Source organism: Boleophthalmus pectinirostris, unplaced genomic scaffold (genome assembly GCF_026225935.1).
Source record: "Boleophthalmus pectinirostris isolate CB_2022bp ecotype Guang Dong unplaced genomic scaffold, ASM2622593v1 HiC_scaffold_1, whole genome shotgun sequence".
In the NCBI taxonomy this organism is placed as follows: domain Eukaryota; kingdom Metazoa; phylum Chordata; class Actinopteri; order Gobiiformes; family Gobiidae; genus Boleophthalmus; species Boleophthalmus pectinirostris.
This window is the reverse complement of record NW_026570970.1, coordinates 28,803,024-28,820,161: the sequence shown is the minus strand read 5'-3', so window position 1 is coordinate 28,820,161 and position 17,138 is coordinate 28,803,024. Positions and strand designations below refer to the sequence as shown.

Sequence of the window (17,138 nt, the reverse complement as noted above, 5' to 3'; positions counted from 1 at the left end):
AGCTATTCAAATGCACAGATCATATTGAATCCCATTGTACATTGCTACACATGTTAAGTAGGTTATTCCATTGGTGTCCATACGTTCCTCTCTAGTTTAAAAACATTGCATGGTCTCACACTAAGTCCTCTCATATCCTGTACTTCCTTATTGAGCTACATGGTCATGAGTCATGTTCTGCATTCTAATGGAGATATGCCTGTATGGGCTTTTCTAATGAATGCGAGCAGACAGGAAATGAGAGGGAGAGCACGGAGACCACGAGCAGATGACTTCATGGGGGACTGAAAATGGTGTTTTTATTCAATTGTTTTTAGGGGGTATTTTGTGCCCTTTAATCTGTCCTTAAGAGTGAGGTGTGAATTCAGATCGAATTCAAATGCAGATGTTGCTTTTGGAATAAAGAAGAAGACGACTGCTGTGTGTTGTCTGCCTTTAAGTATGCCGTATTTTTCGGAATATAAGTCACTCTGGAGAATAAGTCACACCAGCCGAAAAATGCATAATGAAGAAGAAAAAACATATATAAATTGCACCAGATTATAAGTCGCACTTTTTGGGGAAAATGTATTTTTTAAAATCAGAGACCAGGAACCAACATTTCATCTTGAAAGGCAAGTTATAGTAATAATAATACAACAGAGAACAACAGACTGTTAAAGTAACATATGAACAGTTCTTCATATAACTATAGCATAAACAATAGCACAGAACAAGTTGAACAAACTCATCTAAATCACTAAATCCATTGAATTCTTCATCCTCGGTGTCACTTCTGAGCAACTCCGTGACCTTCGGAGGTAAGCGGAGCACTGCTTCCTCTTCTGTGTAGCTGTCGTCAGACTCAGCATCAGTTCCAGTTAGAATTATTCAGGCCTTTCTCAAGCCTTTCTGGTTTCTGTTGTCACTGACGTCCAGGCTTTATGGATCCATCCATTGACTTCCAGGAAAATTGTATGGTGCACCCAGCCCGGTGTTACAAGTTTCTCGCTCACTCCAAACTTTCTTTCTGCTGCTCAATTACCATTTTCGGATGCATATTTTCCTACTTGCAGCTTGTAATCTGCAAAATATGGTTTTCTTTTTGGGGGCATTTGTGTTCAGTTTTCTCCATTGTCTTAATAAGTTTGTTTACATTTTCAGTGGTACAGCAGTAATGGTGCGATCGACTGACATGATACCAGACAGGACAGTGGCTCTTTCTGCAGGAGACATGCACAGTAGAGCCAAGTGACAGTGGTACAGGAGTAACACGAGCAATAGATACTGGCACACAAGCCTAGAGTGCCCTCTGTCGGCTGTAAGTGTGAACATTTTAATATATGAGTTGCACCAGTGTATAAGTCGCAGGACGACCCAAACCATGAAAAAAAAGAGTGACTTGTAGTCCGAAAACTAAGGTAGAATGTTTTATTGTCCATGAATAAGGAAGTCAATTCTGCTCTGGCCTTTGCTTATAAACTCATCATGGTTAATAATTAGTATGTTATGAATTCTATACGCAATTTTCCATCTATTTGAAAAAAATCTGTCTCGACCCAGGTAGGTACAGTGCTTTTAATTATATATCACTCATTGTAGTAACACTTTGGTCCAAAAGGTAAAATAAACTTCACTCTCCCCAATGAAATTATATGCATTTGACCCATGAACACAATGCTACTGACCCAAACTCCTTCCATATCTTGAGGCAGGATCTTGGCCCGATATTCCCATCTGGGGGATTAACCTAATGCGCATGTTTTAGATTTCAGAGAATTTCTTCAAGTCGGGCACAAACCAAAATAACCAATGAGTAATGACTTTTTAATTGCCATTGGCTTTTGTTTCACTTATGGCCTGTGTCTCAAATTACGCCTAGCGCCCCCTCTAGGGACCTGCGGTGCTAACACTGACACCCTTGTTGTTCTAATGTCCAATGGGGAAGACTTTCTCAAATCCACACACCAATTCCCCATAGACCTGCTCCTTATAAGTGAGAACCAGTGACCAGCACGTGTTGTGATAGTAACCCCAGCCCCAAGCACCTCCGCCTGGGTACAAATGTGCGTGCGAGGGGGGGTGAACCGGGACTCAATTAAACAGGCATGTAAGGAATGCTTTCGGGGGGAACCAGCGAAGATGGCCGACCCTCTCTCTACCCTTGATCTCGATTGGTTTTGGCGTGACCCTGTGTACCATGAAGGAGAATTGTCACACATACATTAAGACATTAGAATGGTGTGAAGGAGGAGATGTCCTGCTTGGATGGGCTAAAGAGGTCTCCGGGGAGGGGGAGGGTGCTTGGTCGGCTGGTCCCCCCAGAACGGGACGCTATAATGGGGAGAGAACTGGACACTTAATGAGGCGTGGATGGAGCAGTGTGTGGATGGAGTGGTTTAAACTGTAATAGGCGACTGGGGCAGATGTAAGGAGCCCGTAGCACTGCTGTTATGGAGGTCATAAGGACAGAAAGGAGGATCAAAATGTATTTCTTTTCTGGAAATTGTCCCAAAATCTTGTCAAAAAGCCAATGAAAAGGGTAGAAAGGGGTATAAATATTGGTAATAAATGTTGTTGTGGTTGTAGTAGTAGCACTAGGTTTAGTAGAAGCAGTAGTCAGTGGCGGGACCAAGTCGTTGTTTTGCAAGTTTCAAGAAAGTCTCAAGTCAAATACAGGCATGTCCAAGTCGAGTCTCAAGTCACTGGCCCATAAGTCCAAGTCAAGTCCAAGTCGTCTGCTTTGAGCATCAAGTGATTTCAAGTCTTTAAACCAAAGTACTAATTATACCTCAGATTTTTGCAGTTTATATGAATTTTAAACTAATTTGTACTTTAAAAAATCATAGTATATTTATATATGAGTATATATAGAGTACATAAGAGATGTAGAAATGTAAATTTTTCCTTTTTAAATGTCTTGACAAGATCTTAGTGTGAATCATTACGGTCAGAAAAGAAAGAGTTTAGATTGCTTCTCAAGTCTTCTCAAGTCCCAAGTCATTGATCTTTAAGTCCAAGTTGAGTCCCAAGCCTTAGTCCATTTTATCAAGTCAAGTCTCAAGTCCTAAAAATAGTGACTCAAGACTGACTCAAGTCCAAGTCATGACTTGCAAGTCCCGTCTCTGGTAGTAGTAGCCAGTTGTCAGTAGGGTTGTTTGGGGGATTCTTGTCAAGCTTTATGGAGATATGTGGACTATTCAACAAAGCTTAATTGAAAATCCAAACAGGCTTGGGAATTTACTTAACTGTGTCACTAGAGTAGAAATGATATGAATGAAGACGACATTGCCCGCACTGATTACTACACAAGTTTAAAGCAGCACAAACACAAATATAACGTATATGTGTGGGGAAATTAAAATTATAAATAGCAGTTGTTCATTAAACCAACCTGTTTTGTAGATCTCGTAGCGTAGCGAGAAGCCTGCCCCCTGGTGAGCGTAGTCGGACACAAACTTGATGTGCAGCGATGGTCCAGAGGAGATGATCGGAGCAGGAGCGATGTTACTGCAGTGTTTCCCCAGAAGGTCTGCAGACTCAGAGTTTCCATCATGGATCTCTACATAGTCATACCTGGAAGAGAAAAGCATAGTTTATGTAAGTAATCCAAACTTCTTAAAGTTGGACTTAGAAAATAGTGATGGGGTAGGACGGGTGAGGTCTGGAGATATAATACCAGTGTAATTGGTCTAACAGATATCCACATACACAAGTTTAGTAGCGAAAAAAGGGTGATAGTTCCACTTAAATGATGGAAAAAATACAGTCTTTGTTACTTTTTTAAGCCGTCTTTGACATTTTCTACACTTTATAAAGGTGCGTCTGACACTGAAAAGAGGTGAAAGAACTGCATCCCACATTCTTCCACCAATAAAATGCCATTGTTGCCAGCAAAGAGCACAAAACAGTTTAAAGAATGTTAAGAATAATAACTGTTCAACAAGTCCTACTTCGTACAAAAGGTAATTTCAGCACAGTTGAGGTCGGAATGAGTCTAAGGGAAGTGTATGTACTTAAAAATACAAATTACCACAATAACTGCACTTTTATTATCTTTATAAAAGCATATATAAACATTGAAATTCATAATGAACACATAGTTTATTCAAAATGATTCAGGCTTAGTAACTACTTAATTAAGGGGCTATGAGTTAAAGTTAGGGTAGTTACTAAGCTAACTAACTATTTCTTCATTATGAATTAAGTCTTTGTTGATACTTTGTTGAGGTTATTAAAAGTGTAGTGTTTCCAAACAACATCTCCTACATATAAAAATGTAATTCATGATTGGAAAAATGCATTGTCTCTCCCACCAAAAGAATGCATACTATTTTCCCACAGTAACCAAATAAAATAATCAAATTCTTTACGTCTATTACCTATTTAGACCTGATAGAATTAACATATTTAAGATAATGTAATAAGAATCTCTTTGTTGTGGGAAGTGTAGATCAAAAGTAAAAATAAAGCAGTCTAGCACTGCCCTGGGTCGCATGACGCCCCGGTCAGACTGACTGAACTGAAGCTGAACTCTTTAGTGTCTGAAGCAAAAACAGTTAATGTGGAACCAATGAGTCCAGTTTACACATCTGCTCTGCTCCACACTCAATAACCTGCTTATCCACTACAAAGAGAAAATACTTCCTCGGCTCCTGACCCTGACCCTGGCTTTGATTTCACAAGTGGATACTAGAAAGGTTCATTTACTATCATATAGTTAGTTGAGTAGCATTTTTTATTTTTACTTTTTAAAATTGTATACATACTTGATGCTTTTATTTGCTGTAGTTCCTTTTTGTAAACTGTAAACTTATGTGAAAAAGTGGACTGATTTGAAGCTTTCTTAACTGCAATTATTATTTTGCATACATTTTTAATGAAGTTATTACAAATTATGTCCAAATATACAATCAAACATACTACCTGAGAATACATTTGAACTACTACTACTACTACTACTACTACAAACACTACCGCTATAACTACTATTACTACTACTGCTGCTACTATAACTACTGTTGCTACTACTGCTACTACTACCACTCCACTATAACTACTATTACTACTACTGCTGCTACTACTACCACTACAACTACTATTACTTCTATTGCTATTACTACCACTATAACTTAACTACTATTGCTACTACTACAATTACCACTACAACTACTATAACTACTACTGCTGCTGTTATTATTACTACTACTACTACTACTACTACTACTACTACTACTACTACTACTACTACTACTACTACTACTACTACTACTACTACTACTACTACTACTACTACTGCTGCTGCTGCTGCTGCTGCTACTACCACTACCATTATAAGTACTATTGCTACTACTGCTACTACTGCTAGTACCACTACCACAATAACTACTGTGAAAAATCCCTCAGTCATCCAGGTAGAATCCATGTTTCTCGACTGGACAAAAGTTTATTTAGTCGAATACATTTCGCAGCTCATCCAAGGAGAACTGAAGAAGCAGCTTGGATCAGCTTGGGCAGTCGACAAATTGAATTTCTCCTTTTCCACAATAACAACTCTTACAATTACTACTACTATTACTTTTGAATTATTTTACTTCAACTCAAGTAATACCACTTTTTCAGTACACTTGTTCATTTACGCTTGAATACAAATCCAGAGAAAGCCCAAAAACTTCCACATAGTCCCTGTCCTTGTTCTTTTATGTATGTGAGGCACAAATGGTGTGGCCCCACAGCAGGACTGTAGTCTGTGTGTCTGGATACCACAGCCCCACCTGCCCTGCTCCAAAATACTTCACTTCAATCACTCTGTGGACTTTAACGGGGCTCCTTGTCAAAACACTACACATTTCTGACCTTTATCTACAGTAAAGGGTCAAATACTATAAGGACTTCAAATGGCTTCTGGTTCAGTGGTTTCAGTGAATGAGAGAATTAGGTCATAATTACACCGCAATTACAGATGTTCATTAAAATGCTTTTATTGGTTGAAAGAATGAATAAATACGGTGCAAAGTAAGTCTCATTGCACTGTTTATAAATTCCATTTTGCATTTAATTTATTTGAAAAGAATAAAATAATAAATGGTGGCATAATCTGGTCTTAAATATTATAAATCGTATGATTTTCTGCAGCAAAACATCACCCATTAACAAATCTGTTATCTCAAGTCTGATCTGATTCACACCAGTTGCTTTGAAACAGCGGACTCCAGCAGACCGGGGACTAGCCTGCTGCTGCCAAGGCTAATGATAATGCTAAAGCTATGGGAGAATGGTTGAAAATGGGCCCTGGCACCTTGAACAGGAAATAGATGTTTGGAACAGTTGGAGCAGCAGTTACTGGAGCGAGAAATGGTTTAAGTTATTTCAAGAAAGTGTAAAAGTACCACAGATAAAGTGATGGCCGCGGGGTTTGCTGCTGATGTAAAACCATTTTAGATTTTAAAGGTCTTAAATTACATAAACTTGATTCTTGTGAGCTTCAAGCCATGTTAGAATGTTGTTAACTCATCAAAAACATGCCTGGAGTTGTTTTTTTGTTTCATTCACACATGTTTGACTAATCTTTTATTAGTCTGTCTACATCTCTAAAGCTCAAGCGGTAGTTTTCAAGTTAACAGCTTCCCTTTTTTGACTGTAGAGATACTTAATTCCAGAGCTGAAATTATCCAAATGATTCTAGTGAAGGTGTGTGGAGATTAAAAATACAGTGGAGCACTTAAGGTATTACCACATGATATCACAAGGAGGAAGTGTTTTTGTTTGAGAAGAACTTTCTCCTAAATATGCAGAGTAGAGGTCTGCGCAGGACAGAATTTTCAGTCTGCCCTCACCCACATCGTGCAGTCCCGCTCCCGCAAAGAATTGTAATTTTCTATCCCGCTCCCGTCCCGCATCTGCGATATTTTATCCCGCTCCCACCCGCAAATCCCGCAAAATGGGGACGTTGGCTTTCTTTCTCACTAAAGGTCTTTTCATTGGCTCTTCGGAGCTCTATCAAATATGGAGAAGCAGAAAGGAATGTATAAAATGTGTGCGAGATTAGACCACATCCACAAGTTTAGGCTGCTTAAAATGTTTTTGTTAATGCCAAATAAAATATCCAACACAAATTATGTATGCTAGGCTTACATTAATCATTTGTATATTTTACTTTACACTCATATTTAGGTCCTGCCTGCAGTGAGCTTTCAAAATGTGTCCCGCGCCGCACTGTTTTGTGTCGGATCCCGTGGGTCCCTGCAGGGCTCTGATGCAGGGTTTGTGTGGTAAATGTGTAAATGAAACAAGACATTCCAGGTATGTTTGTGTTGAGGAAACAACATGATAACATGGATCAGAAAATAGCCTAATATGGGCCTTTTAAGACTGATCTGCCAGTGTCAATCATGGCACAAATGCACTACATACAGTACGTTGTAGCTCTCTGGTATAACAATGCACAGATGTCTTACCATTCCAAGTCAGACATAAGTACTTCAAACATGCAACAAGCCTTGAGCTAACTCCACCGGATTAAAGCAACAGTATGTAACTTCTGGAGGAGGTGGAAAAAGAAAAGTAAAACTACACTTGGGAACATTCTCCATGGACAAACTTTTTATGCCATACTGTGAAAGATTATAGCCAAAGGAACCACGTTTCCATGGAAACAGCAGGAAGAGGCCCTTCTCCAGGCCAAATACGAGTCGGGTTTGTGGAGATGCAAGACCACACACCATAAGAACACATGTTTTTCTATGTTTTTCGGCACAATAAAAGCAACTAAAATGACAAAAACATGTGCTTTTATTTTAGTCTATTTTGGGGAAAAGTTATGTACTGAGGCTTCAAGATGAGTAGAATTTGCACATGGGGCAAGTCCTGGTTCAGTCCTAGTTTAGTCCTGGTTAAGTCCTGGTTCAGTCCTGGTTCAGTCCTGGTTCAGTCTGTTTGCGGCGCAAAAGTCCAGCATCTCGAACGATGTTTCTTCTGCTCAATAAATAATGCCTGTAAAGTGATGATGTATTTTTGACAGTAGAGTCACGTCTGTGAATTCGTATCATACTGAAGAAAACATAATCGTAAATTTCGTAATTGCAATTCATGATGTCGTAACTTTTCAATTCGTATTCTGATGGATAAAATAAACACAATACATTTTATGTACGACTGGACTCATTCAAATATGCATGGATTTCTTAGCCTGATTCATCAGCCCATTTCACTTCATGGAAACTGTCTGACCTTGAGGCATTAGGATTCATTCACTCAGTGGTAGATGGGTACTTTTTTTATTTAACCAGTCGTTGCTAGTTGGTCGTGACGTTTGTAATGCGCCGCTAACGGGGCTATATATATTAAGCTTTGGTATATTAAGGTATATTAAGCTTTTCCCCTTGATAAAATTCACCAAACATTCTCTTTGTTCCAGCTTTAAATCCTCAATCTCAGGAATTGTTGCCAACACAGAATGTATGGCTTCATCTACATCCATCTCGATGCTTTGTTTACTGTTGTGCTGTACCACAAAAGACACCCAGAAGCACTTGAGTTTGACGTCATGGCTTCACAGCTCTTCGCCGATGCGTGGTCTACAACTTCCAGGGTTCTTGCAAACTGTCTAGTGTATTCCTATTCCTGACCTATTCGCTGGAGAGAAGTGAAACTGAGCGGAGGGACTAGGTGGCGCCAGCCTGGCTACGGATTTCTAGCCTATGCACACAAATATTTCTGAAAGCTCCATATAAAACAAACCAAACCCTGTCCCTGTGTGTGACCGTCTTCTGTTTTGTCATATCTATTCAACAAGCGAAAGAAATGATTGACAACTTACTAGGCCAACATTCAAAAATAACATCTTAAATCTGGTGTCTGTTGGAGTGTTGCAGTACATGACAGGTGCCATAATACGGGTCGCGCACCTCACACCTTCCCATCATGCTTTGCTTGGGTCGGGCGAGACAGTTGAGACAGCAGCGTACAGAGTTGTGTCGTGCTTGCTGTCATATTTTCACCAGGAGAAGACAAGTTATCCTCCTCCTCTCTTTGGTGCACTGACAACTTGTTTAACAGCTATGCCAGCCCACTTCCTGTCCTGTATTGTTTGTCTTCCCAATTCTTCTTTCATAATTTGGAGTATTTTCTGCTCAAATGTGGTTTTATGCAAATCGCAACCACATGATAAAAATAATCAAATATTTTTCCAGCAACTACCAAATGAAATTACAGTGTTTATGTTTATGACTGTAATCGGCAAGTCTGAAAATTACTGTTAAAAGCTGTGATTTGACCAGATTATTAGGGTTTTAAAAGAGGGTTTCTGACAATTTAAACTATGGGACTAACGCTTAAGTATGTTGTGCTTCTTTTTTCTTTATAATGTTTAGAGGGCGATGCAAACCTTGGATACAGCTACTAGAAATAAATACACATAAATGTAAACAAATTCCTGATAAAATCATTTGATAATAACATTAGAATATTAATACTGTTTAGAGAAAGTTGGGGTACAAATTAGTCATAAAAAAGGAATTCTAAAAAAAAACCTGACAGATTTATATGGTAGAGATGTCATATTATAATCTATAGGTTGAGGGTTCAGATCCAGTTGGTGTTGTTGTGTCCTTGGGCAAGATACTTTACACCCCATGCCATTCCCATCTGCAGTTAGTCCAGAATTCCGCAGCACAACTTTTAACAGGAACCAAAAAACTAAAACATATCACACCAATCCTTGCGTCTTTGCACTGTCTGTTCGATTAGAGTTGATTTTACGATTTTATTGTTTGTTTTTAAAGCTTTGAATGGACTGGTCCCAGAATATGGGACCTCATCCAGATTTACTCTGCCTGTGCTCTGAGGTCCGAGGACCAGCTTCAGCTCGTGGGGCCTAAGACGAGACTTAAAATCAGGGTGGACAGCGCGTTCTCTGTGGTCGGTCACAATCTCTGGAAGGCTCTGAAACAGCCCCCACAGTGGAGTGCTTTAAGTGTTGTCTTAAGACCCACTTTTACTGTCTTGCTTTTAATACCGTGTGAGTTTTGCGGTCCTCTGTCTCTTATTTATTTATCATTTTAAGCTTTATGCATTTTAACACTTTTTATTTATTGTTTTTAATTATCATTTGCTGTCGTTTATTGTATTAATTTGTCTGTGCAGCACTTTGGAAACTGTTATGTTTTATAAAAAGTGCTATAGAAATAAAGTGGATTGGATGCCTGTAAATGTAATGTAAATAGTGTATGCTTGGTAGTGGCTGGAAAGACTGTTGACATACATGTTCAGACATGTTTCTGCCAATAAACCCTAGGGAAACTGTGGGTACAATCATTTGAATCAATAAAGATCACAGTGGGGCGCCATTGGCAAAACTGCGCCAATGAAGGATGGGTCAAATGCAGAGACAAATTTCCCTATGGGTATGATGAAGTATGATATTTTTCCAAATCATCCAGCCATAAAACGCTTTCATATTTTGCCCTTTAAACCACACTTTATGAGCTGTAAGGGTCTTTTTAAAATTGTTGGATTTCTTGACTTCAAATCTCTTCAGCATCTCTCCACAACCTCCTCACACCAGCATGTGTGTAACTGCAGGGCAATCTGAATAACCAAAAGATACCGTCCCACAGGATCAGGACTTTGCCTCCCAAATCTCTCCAAATACGGCTGTTAAAATTACAATTTGTTTTAACATTTTAAAAGCTTTGGCCAGAGGCTGCAGTGTGGGTGTACAAGAGAGAAAATTCTGAAATCAAGATATAATTTAAGACTTCCTGAATTGAAAATGAGATATTACAGTGATAGATTGGAGTGAAAATGAGAGCGATGGAGGGAGCGACAGATATTTGAGGTGACGATGGAAAGGAAAATTAGAAAAATATTTGACAAGCAGCAAAGCAGAACATGAGACTGTCTGTGCCCTGCCAGAGTCTCCCATTGAGACAGACAGGGCCAGGTGGGAGCAGCTCCTCCAGCACTGGCTCTGGACCACAGCGCATTCACACTCTGTAAAAACAGATACTCCAAATGCTTTGAGCTGCTTTTCACTGATCTGGACAACATTTTGTTCATTTCTGCTGGTTATTTAGTTGTTCAAGTAAGTAATTCTGGTTTAAAATTGTAGATATTTTTGTTTTTCAAGTTTCAAATATATTTATAAGCTAGCAGACAGACAAATTTAATGAGTCAATACCTACTCAAAATATTAAAATAAACAAAATGATGACTGTTGATGAATATGTTATGTTACCCTTTTCCATATAAAGATTTTTCATATAAATAAATAAAAAGTAAAGGTGCACTAAGCTCACCATACTGGTTGCCATGGAGATGTTATTTGTTTTGAAATGTTTTACAGCATGATCTTTCTCCATGGAGACAAGTTACAGGTCGCTCTGTGGTGAGGCAAGCCCACTTACAGTATGAATGCATTTGCTTCATAGTATTTTTGAGCAATAAAATAAATGCAAGCTAGATAAATGGAATGCCATGCTATGGAACATTTCAGGCAAAGCATTAACTCCACAGAGACAAGCAGGTGACAGGCCCTCCTCCTGAAATGTTACATAGTGTCCCTTTAAATTAATGTATCTAAAATGTATACGGTAAAACATATGTATAAAATGTACACAAACGTATACATGAACTAAAACTTTTCCAATAGACAAGTTGACATAGTTTATTAAATGTGTATATTTATTTTGAACAGGATAAACATTCTTAATCCAAATCACTTCACCATGTTTTCCAGTGTAATACTTGAGGCAGTCCCAGATCGGGGTCTATCAGGACTCAGAGTTTAAAGTGCTGCTGTCTGTTGTGTGGGAGGAACATGGCGCCCAACAAACTGCTTAATCCCAAATGTGTTCCTCACATTCACCAAACCCTGGAGCTGCCAAAGGCCCCGGCAACCAGCACAAACTGGTGTAGCCCAGTAGTTTCATTTTAGAGAGAGCTAATCCAACAATCAGTTTCATAGTTAGAAGTACTCAAAGGCGTTGGTCTTATCTCGCAATGGTGGCAATATACAGTAGTGAAAGCATTTATCTCATTGGCAATCATTTATTTAAATCAAAAATCTTGGTCAAATAGGACACTTTACATTTTTACTTTTCATTTCCAAGTATTATATTTGCCACAAACTGCACACAGTCATCCCTCGCTGTATCGGCCTTCACCTTTCATGGTCTCACTGTTTCGCGGATTTTTTTGTGCAATTTTGCATGTTTTTGTTTTGGTTTTTTTTACAGTGCATGAACACATATTACGCGTTTTAGTCTTGGTTCAGTCCGTGGCAAAGGCAGCGCAAAAGTTTGATATAATTTCGGGTTATCGGGCGGGTGCGGTGTTGTACTGCGCAGCCGTGCAGGACTCTGTGCTGTAGGACTCCATTACGGAATAAATTAATCTTCAGTTCGTTACATAAAGAAGGAGGAAAATAACAAAAGGATGACAGCAATAAGTTTTAAGAAGGACGCAAAAAGGTTTGCAATTGTCCTGTCTGAGAAAAGTGTAAAAAGTGTGTGGTGAGGAGTTTTACAGCCTTAAAACAGATATAATAATTGTAAAATATAAAGTTGACTACTTCGCGGATTTCACCTGTCGCGGGTTATTTTTAGAACGTATCTCATGCGATAAACAATGGATCACTGTATAAACAATCTGTTTATTGTCTAATATACAATGCATAGTTCTTTGTTTTACTTCATTGTTGACAAGTTGTACCTAAGTAACTTTAATAGTTTTAATGGATATAATGTGGTATGTTGACAAAAAACATTGCAACTTATTTCAAGGTGCACTGCGCATCTCTACTGGTTGGAACATGTTAGAGATGCTATTGCTTTGCCTGGAATGTTCCACAATATGGCATTAAGCTTATCTATCTTGCATCTGTTCAACTCCAGGTATTTTTATTGCTCAAAAACATTCCTTCTGTCCTATGGGGTGGGTCACCTCTCCACAGATCTGACCTGCAATTTGGCCCGGTAGACAGCACTTGTCTCCAGGAACATTCCAGAAAAGTTAGTGCACCTTCCACTGCCTACGCTTTGTCCTTGTTCTGCTCAGTGATTTCCTGTCCACCTGCACGTTTATGTGTGTCCACAGGGGGCCTCAGCGAGCACATGGACAAACAGCAGGCCCTGTGCTGTTAATGTGTCTCTGTGTTGTGGCGAGCTGAAGCAGGAGCACAAGTTCACACACACACTTTGATCACTGCCGCTGGCCTCAAAAATCACCATCTGCGAAGAATGCGAGGAATCTGGTGTACATATTGACTGTTTAAAGATGCACTAAATAACTTTTCTGATGTAGTGTCTGCTAAACTGCTCATCTCCTTGAAGATGTTTGGTCTTTTTGAGAATCACAGAAGACTCTACACATCCAAATGTGCTTTACAGTCAATCACTCAATAGCTGTGTATTTGGAATAAGGCGGTCACTAGGCTTTCCACAAAGAGATTATACAATATACTTCTTATCTTAGTAATATTATCAGTCAAAAGCTGCAAAAGGCCTGTCATGATAATTACTATATGGACTTATCGTTCAATATATGAAAACTGGAACATATTTTTGTGATTATATTTATTGTCTGCGCATTTTCGTTGTACTACTAATAATTTATGTGGTTGTTATATAGCTTAAGCTGTAAAAAGTTGACTTAAAGGGACAGTTCGGAAATTTGGACAGAGGACCTCATTTCCTAGTGAGCCAGAGTGTTGGAGACGTGTGGAGACACTTTCTTAAATATTCCCTCCAGTCCTTGTATTTGCAGAGGTCGCTGGTGCTAGGTTAGTGCATGTCAATGGCCATAGTTAGCCTGCCACTAAAAACAGACTTATCCACTCCACAAAGCACCTGAAGCAAAACAATTATAACACCAGACCGTTGATGTGAATGTCTGTATTACTAAATAATTTTAGAAGTTAAAATAATCTTGCATTTGAAGGATTGATGTCTGAGCAGCAGCAGTGAGTTGTACTTTCTGATAGAAAAATTGGCAGTGGCGGACTGATATATGAGAAAATAGTCCCTCAACATGTGACGATTCATGTGATGCAAGGTTAGTTTTATTTCAAACATTACTCTATCAGCACAGACATTTACATCGACAGTCTGGCATAATAATTGTTTTGCTTCAGGTGTTTTGTGGAGTGGGTAAGACTGTTTTTAATGGCAGGCTAACTATGGCCATTGGCATGCACAAGCCTAGCACCAGCGACCTCACGAAATACAAGGTCTGGATGAATTTTTTAAAAGTGTCTCCACACGTCTCCAACACTTTGGCTCACTAGGAAACGAGGCCCTATGTCCAAAATTCCGAACTATCTCTTTAATAACATTTATGACTCGTTACAAATGCAAACTAAGTACTAAAGGAGTTCATTCTGTTGTCATTGTGTTTACTTTTAACATATTGTACATTTAGAATAGTTTTTGTGGTTTAAATCTGCTCTTGGGTTTTTGTGGCATTAATTTGTGACATTAATTAGTTTCAATATTATCGTTTGACATCTACATTTAGTTCAGCAATTACTGTACTTCACAATATGCGTTATGATGACAAGCCTAAATTGGTTTGTCTTTCATAGTTGTAGTATTTTGCAAAGGACATCACCAATAGTCTGGTTTTGATACAAGTCTCATCTGTATTTTCATTGTAAGTGTATGGGAAAGTAATGATAACACAGCTCTTCTCAAGTATAAGTATATCATAATAAGAAATGATCCTCTCTCCATGTGTTTGCATTGGACTGGCCACTGCATCAGAAACAGCTTTACTCAGTCAAACTATATTAAACTTCTGATTAGCCTGAGGAAGAGGAGGCTTCATCTTCAAGACGATGTTTAGACAAAGTATAATTATTTTTCTATGAACCGCATAGACACCAGTGCGATGTTTGTTTCCTTTTCCATTCTGTCATACTTAGGAAGGGAAGGGAAATGATCTCAGGCCCCAAAAATAGACTATATTTCAAAATCAGCAAATTCTAAAAGTAAACTGTAAGACAATTTAGCATTTTAAACACTTTTCTGATTAGAAAGTGATGGGAAATGTCAGTTGCAATGTCAAAATCAATTATTTTATAATTCAAAGGGCCTATGTTACGCTGTTTTCTGATGTGTGTCATAATGTTTCCTCGTCAAAAACAGACCTGGAGTTGAGTTTTGGTTCATTCGTACATGTGTAATTGTGCCACCTCTGCCACCTCTCCACAGTGTTAGTATTATTTTATTTCATTTCATTTGCATTAAGTTAATTACAGCACACATAGTTTATATTAAGTCCTTTATTTAGACTTATATTCTAATTTGGGTGCACACATTTTACTTAATATAAGTTTGAATTATCACTTACACTTGTTGCTTTGTTTTTGTTGTCGTTGATTGGTCAGACCCTTGGGAGCGAACCATCCACGCCGAACAAAGCACTATTTAGTTAGTTTACTAAGTTTGTTTGTCTAGTTTAAGGTCACTTAATTATCACGTATTATTTTCTGTATTATACGTATTTGCCGTCTTGTTACTTTGATTAAGTTATTAGTTTTTGTTAATTATTCATTATTATTATTGTTCAGTTTCAGTCTCAAGTATTTAAACACCATTTCTTCTTCTTTGTCTGGTTGGGTTAGTTTTGTTCTGTTCAGTTTGATTTAAGTTACCCCTGTTGAGTCTGGCTATTTGTCAGTGATTTATCTAATTTGAGCCTTTGTTAACTTACTTTTTTTTTTTTTTAGTTTATTACATTTAACTTATTTTTATACAAACTGAGGCTACGTTTATATGATTATATGTTTGAACAGAAGACGCAAAAGTGTTGTCGCTTCTTTACTTTTTACTCTGCGTTTAGACAAGCGTTTTCGTGAGGAAATCTGCGTGCATACGGTGATGCAAAAGTGTGTGGAATTCGATTGGTTATGCATGCAATCTGACATGTTTGTTTCTGTGTACTGTATGTATATAACATAGACCCGTACATGGCGTGAGCAGATCTGACCAGAGTTTTACATCTTGGGCAGTGTAGACAGAGATCCTACGGCAGAGCGTATTCAACTTTTCCACTCCAGAGGGTGGTTTCGGATTTTTGCGTTTTTAAGCCCCCAAAAACGCCGACATTGTCTAAACAAAAGGCACTTCCGATCGAATATTTTGTCGTTTTTACCCGCAAGCGTTCACGTGTAAACAGGCCCTGAAAACACTCCACCACCTCGTGATGTCATGTGGTAATAGAGGAATAATACAGCTCCACATTGTTTGGATGATTTCAGCTCTGGAATGGACGGTCTCTACTGAACTAAAGGTTAAAGGTCACTGTTAAACACAAAGTGGAACGGAGAATTTTGAGATCGCACGAAGACTATTAATAAAGAGTTAGTCAAACGTGTGTGAATGAAATAAAACAAAACTCTAGGCACGTTTTTGATGAGGCAAAACATTCTAGAGTCAATTCTTCAGAGTCAATTTTGCATAATATAGGATCGTTAAAAAGAAAAAATATACATCCACAAACGTCAAACCTGATCATTTTTCCGTACAAGTGACGAGAACCAACTGTATTTATCCAACCACACCACCAAAAATCGACGTAACGCACTGTACATTATAAAGCAATTCGACATGACATGACTGGAGTTTGATGATGTCATTTGAAGAGAATACAGGAATAGATGAGTTTGCAGCTAATTGCCGTTATTAATATGGCGGCTGTGATCTATTGCCTATACACATTGTCAGTGCTAATAGCTTTTGCGTGATGTGCAATGATTTTTCCGCTCATTCGTGTTTATGTTTCTTACACCTGTGTGTGTGCAGGGGCAGCTGGGCTCTCTCTGTCACCGCACGGCTCGCACACACACACACACACACACACACACACACACACACACACACACAGACTCATGACAAAACTCCACTCACTGACTAATGGGACTATTAGAAGAGACATATGGAGAAGGAAGGAGGGAAAGAGAGAGAGAGGCAGGGAGAGAAAGGAAGACAAAAGGGAGAGAGGGGGAGAAAGAGGGGGAGACAAAGAAAAGGGAAGGGTGAGAGAGGAAGAAAGAGAGGGAAAGAGAGAGAGAGATAAATAAAAAAGAGAGAAAATCACAGAAAAGGGAGAGAGATAGTGTAGAGAGAGGAAGAGAGAGGAGGAGAGAAAGGGAGACAAAA

At 38.7% G+C, this 17,138-nt stretch overlaps 1 protein-coding gene across 1 annotated transcript in view; it reads right to left on the bottom strand.

Annotated features, from left to right (window-relative positions):
• The window catches only part of LOC110156118 (neuropilin-2-like), a 206,409-nt gene that overhangs the window by 139,615 nt on the left and 49,656 nt on the right, over window positions 1-17,138 (bottom strand). Inside the window, exon 3 of the mRNA XM_055152527.1 lies at window positions 3,374-3,555. Coding sequence (XP_055008502.1) covers window positions 3,374-3,555 — 182 coding nt within the window. The remainder of the gene's footprint in view (window positions 1-3,373; window positions 3,556-17,138) is intronic.